The sequence below is a fragment of the Mandrillus leucophaeus genome, unplaced genomic scaffold, assembly GCF_000951045.1.
Source record: "Mandrillus leucophaeus isolate KB7577 unplaced genomic scaffold, Mleu.le_1.0 Scaffold65, whole genome shotgun sequence".
NCBI classification, from domain to species: Eukaryota; Metazoa; Chordata; class Mammalia; order Primates; family Cercopithecidae; genus Mandrillus; species Mandrillus leucophaeus.
Window position 1 is genome coordinate 3,420,501 of NW_012107030.1, and position 4,953 is coordinate 3,425,453.

General features: G+C 50.5%; 1 protein-coding gene across 2 annotated transcripts in view; it reads right to left on the minus strand.

The window, feature by feature from the left end:
• Window positions 1-4,953, minus strand: part of GRK5 (G protein-coupled receptor kinase 5) — a 121,376-nt gene that overhangs the window by 17,654 nt on the left and 98,769 nt on the right. For both annotated transcript variants that reach the window (XM_012001093.1, XM_012001094.1), the window contains exon 8: window positions 1,344-1,534. In XM_012001093.1, coding sequence (XP_011856483.1) covers window positions 1,344-1,534 — 191 coding nt within the window. The remainder of the gene's footprint in view (window positions 1-1,343; window positions 1,535-4,953) is intronic.

The window sequence follows — 4,953 nt, forward strand, 5'->3', positions numbered from 1 at the left end:
AAAAAAAAAAAAAAAAAGGAAAAGTTATTTTATTTTATTTTGAGACAGAGTCTTGCTCCGTCACCCAGGCTGGAGTGCAGTGGTCATCTTGACTCACTGCAATCTCCAGGTTAAAGCGATTCTTTAGCCTCAGCCTCCCAAGTAGCTGGGACTACAGGCATGTGCCACCACGTCCAGCTACTTTTTGTATTTTTAACGGAGACAGGGTTTCACCATGTTGGCCAGGCTGGTCTCGAACTTCTGACCTCAGGTGATCTGCCTGCCTCAGCCTCACAGAGTGCTGGGATTACAGGTATGAACCACCACACCTGGCCAGAGAAGTTGTTTTAACACTTAGAGGCTTATGGTCAAAGGGAATTTCAAAAAAACTTGTGTGTATCCATATATTTGTTTTAGGGCCTTCTGGTCAAATGGAATTTCAAAAACTCTTATATGTATCCATATATTTGTTACAGAGATGTACGCTCATCAATGAAAGACTTTCAGGCAAAAAATATTATTAACATTCTGGGGGGATGGAGAGAGTGAAGGAAATGATAGAAAATTCCTCATCACTAAAGAGCTTTCTGTGCAGTTTTTGGATAAATGCAGGTGCAAATCAATTCGCTATAGCAACTAGAGATTCCACTGGATCCCTTGAAGAGTGTAATGTAACTGCTCAATTTCAATATATCAAAAATTGTCACTATTTTCAATATGATGGAATATTTCAAATGTCTACGTAAAATGCAGTGTCACAGAGATTTTCAAAATTCTTTCAGAAGGACTGGGAGAAAAATCTGAAGGGCACTGCTCCTTGTGAGTGGAATCTGGACCCCTGGCCCTACAATGTCCAGGTCCCTATAGGATTGAGGTCGGGGGGGGGTAGGGGGTGAAGACCAGAACAAGCTGAGGACAGTGTGGGGTGGGACAATGGGCCACTCTATTCTGCTTGTGGGCAGTGACCCCACCCAAGTCTTCCCAGGGCTGATCCCAGATAGCGGCCACCAGGCCCCTTCTGACCTTCCCTGGGTGCTGGGATGGAGGCAACTGGAGGGAGCAGTGGTCACGGCCCGTTCTCCTTGACTTGAAGGAGTAGTCAGTTTCGAGAACATCATTTCACTTGCTTGACTTCCCTAAACTTTGGAGGCTGGAGAACACGAGCCAGAGGGTGGCGACCTCGCTTCCTCAGTGCCGGGGGCCCCAGGTTCCTGGAGTGGAAAGTCTGTCCGACTCTGCACCCTCCCCTGGTGCTGACCAGGGCTGATTCCCAGAGCGATGGCGACCACCTGCCCGAGGGTGCGGAGGCGCTGGCCCCACCCTCTCGGACTTAGACTTGGAAGGCCTCAGTGCCCTCCACTCACCGGTAGACGGTGTTCTCGCGGTGGAGGTCTTCTAAGCCGCAGAGGATCTCTGCCGCATAAAACAAGGCCCGCTCCTCCTCGAAGCCGGGGTTGCCCATGTTGTAGATGTGGAACTTCAGGTCGCCCCCGTTCATGATGGTCAGGACCAAGCACAGTGCATCCTTGGTCTCGTAGGCATAGGCGAGGTTGACCTGGGAGCGCAAGAACAGTGCCACGGGGAGGTCATGAAAATGGCCACTCACTTCCGCTTCCCTCCTCAGGATCCTGGGAACTGGGGTGGGAGGGAACAAAGGAGCCTCACCCTGCTCCCCTGCACCCAGATGGCCTCTGCAGTGACCCTGTCTACGGCCTCCTTGGCTGATAAGGGGCTCACACCAGCTCCTCCCATTCAGTGGCTCAAGGTGAGAAGGCCAAGGTGGGTAGGACAGGCTGGCACCCCGACCTCCCAGTGAATCCAACAGGATGGCGTCTGTGCTCCCTCCACAGAAGCACATGTGTGCATCAGCTGGAGAAGACTGGATGGTGCCTTGTTGGCCAGTCAGAAAAGCAGGGCTCACCTGCCCTTCTAGCTGTGGAAGCCATTATCACAGGGCCAAGTGAGGGTGAGCTGGAGGGGCAGTGGGGCTTTGGGAAGTGGAACACAGCCTGGTAAAGGCTTTCTCTTGCATGCAGGATGTGCCTGGTTGATACGGTTTGGCTCTGTGTCCCCACCCAAATCTCATCTCGAATTGTACTCCCATAATACCCATGTGTTGTGGGAGGGACCCGGTGGGAGATAACTGAATCATGGGGGCAGTTTCTCCCATACTGTTCTTGTGGTAGTGAATATGTCTCACAGATCTGATGGTTTTATAAGGGGAAACCCCTTTCATTTGGTTCTCATTCTTCTCTTGCTACCGCCATGTAAGAAGTGCCTTTCGCCTTCTGCCATGATTGTGGGGCTTCCCCAGTCACGTGGAACTGTAAGTCCATTAAACCGCTTTCTTTTGTAAATTGCCTAGTCTCGGGTATGTCTTTATCAGCAGTGTGAAAACGGACTAATAGAGTAAATTGGTACCAGTAGAGTGAGGCAGTACTGAAAAAAATACCCAAAAACGTAGACACAACTTTGGAACTGGTAACAGGTAGAGGTTGGAACAGTGACGGGCTCAGAAGATAGGAAAATGTGAGAAAGTTTGGAACTTCCTAGAGACTTGTTGAATGGCTTTGCCCAAAATGCTGAGAGTGATATGGATAATAAAGTCCTGGCTGAGGTGGTCTCAGATGGAAATGAGGAACTTGTTGGGAACTGGAGCAAAGGTGACTCTTGTTATGTTTTAGCAAAGAAACTGGTGGCATTTTTGCCCCTGCCCTATAGATTTGTGAAACTTTGAACTTGAGAGAGATGATTTAGAGTATCTCACAGAGAAATTTATAAGCAACAAGGCATTCAAGGGGTGACATAGGTGCTGTTAAAGACATTCAGATTTATAAGGGAAGGACGACATAAAGGTTTGGAAAGTTTGTAGCCTGACAATGCAATAGAAAACAAAATCCCATTTTCTGAGGAGAAATTCAGGCTGGCTAACTAAATTTGCATAACTAACAAGGAGCTGAATGTTAATCCCCAAGACCATGGGGAAAATGTTTCCAGGGCATGTCAGAGGTCTTCACAGCAGCCCCTCCCATCACAGGCCCAGAGGCCTAGGAGGAAAAAGCGGTTTTGCAGGCTGGGTCCAGGGTCCCTGTGCTGTGTGCAGCTGAGGCTGAAACGGGCCAATCTAGAGCTTGGCTGTGGCTGAAACAGGCCAATCTAGAGCTCGAGCCATGGCGGAAACCCCAAGCCTTGGCAGCTTCCATGTAGTGTTGAGCCTGCGAGTGCACAGAAGTCAAGAATTGAGGTTTGGGAACCTCCGCCTAGACTTCAGAAGATGTGTGCAAACACCTGGATGCTCAGGCAGAAGTTTGCTGCAGGGGCGGGGCCCTCATGGAGACCCTCTGCTATGGCAGTGCAGAAGGGAAATGTGGGGTCAGAGCCCCCACACGGAGTCCCTACTGGGGCATGGACTATTGGAGCTGTCAGAAGGGGGCCACTGTCCTTCAGACCCCAGAATGGTAGATCCACTGACAGCTTGCACCATTTGCCTGGAAAATCTGCAGACACTCAATGCCAGCCCATGAAAGCAGCCAGGATGGAGACAGTACCCTGCAAAGTCACAGGGATGGAGTTGCCCAAGGCATCAGCATGATCTGGATGTGAGACATGGAGTCAAAGGAGATCACTTCAGAGCTTTAAGATTTGACTGCTCTGCTGGATTTTGGACTTGCATGGGGCCTGTAGCCCCTTTGCTTTGGCCAATTCCATCCATTTGGAACAGCTGTGTTTACCCAATGCCTGTACCCCTATTGTATCTAGGAAGTAACTAACTTGCTTTTGATTTTACAGGCTTGTAGGTGGAAAGGACTTGCCTTGTCTCAGGTGAGACTGTGGACTGTGTATGGACTTTTGAGTTAATGCTGAAATGAGTTAAGATTTTGGGGGACTGTTGGGAAGGCATGACTGGTTTTGAAATGTGAGGTCATGAGATTTGGGAGTGGCCAGGGGTGGAAAGATATGGTTTGGCTGTGTCCCCACCCAAATCTCATCTTGAATTGTACTCCCATAATTCCCATGTGTTGTGGGAGGGACCTGGTGGGAGATAATTGAATTGTGGGCAGTTTCTCCCATACTGTTCTCGTGGTAGTGTATAAGTCTCACGAGATCTGATGGTTTTATAAGGGGAAACCCCTTTCACTTGGTTCTCATTCTTCTCTTGCCACTGCCATGTAAGAAGTGCCTTTTGCATTCCACCATGATTGTGAGGCCTCCCCAGCCACGTGGAACTGTAAGTCCTTCAAACCTCTTTCTTTTGTAAATTGCTTGGTCTCAGGTATGTCTTCATCAGCAGTGTGAAAATGGACTAATACACTGGTCCACCTGGCAAGGGGCCACCAAGAGAGAGGGGTCTAGTCCTCTGCTGGTGGAGTCCAGACACCCAAGGCTCTGTGAAGCAAGGCCATGGTGGGGCGGCAGGAGTAAATTATGCCAGAAGGTAATCCTTCTCCATGTAGGGAGGTGGCACACATGAAACCCGGCCATCGAGGGCCAGGCTAGGAACTGGCTGTGCCATAAAACTGGTGCATCAACATCAGGTATTTTTGAGGAGAGGAGACAAAATGACAGCTGAGGATGAGTGAGCTCATGGGGACCGTGCTTCTGCTGCAACGGCTACAGCTATCACCTTCCTCCCACATCTGCCCAGGTGATCACTGAGAAAGGGCTCCAGGAGGTGACACTGTGGGAACTCCCTGCCAGGGGCCGTGGATGGGGCACAGTTAAAGAAGGTGCAGCCATCGTGACTGAAGGCTGTTAAAGACGTGCCGCCCAGCTTTGTGAGTCACACGATCCTCTTCCCCGAGCGGGACCCACCAGCACCATCCGTGGCCAGAGCCAGCACCATCCCTTCAGAGACAAGGCTCCGCAGGCAGCATCCAGGGCTTCCTGCTGAAGGGGCTGGTGGTGGGGAGGAAGGTTCTGGACTCAAGGAGGCCCGTGGCTGAAATGATGGCTGGAGTTAGCCTCATCCGCCTC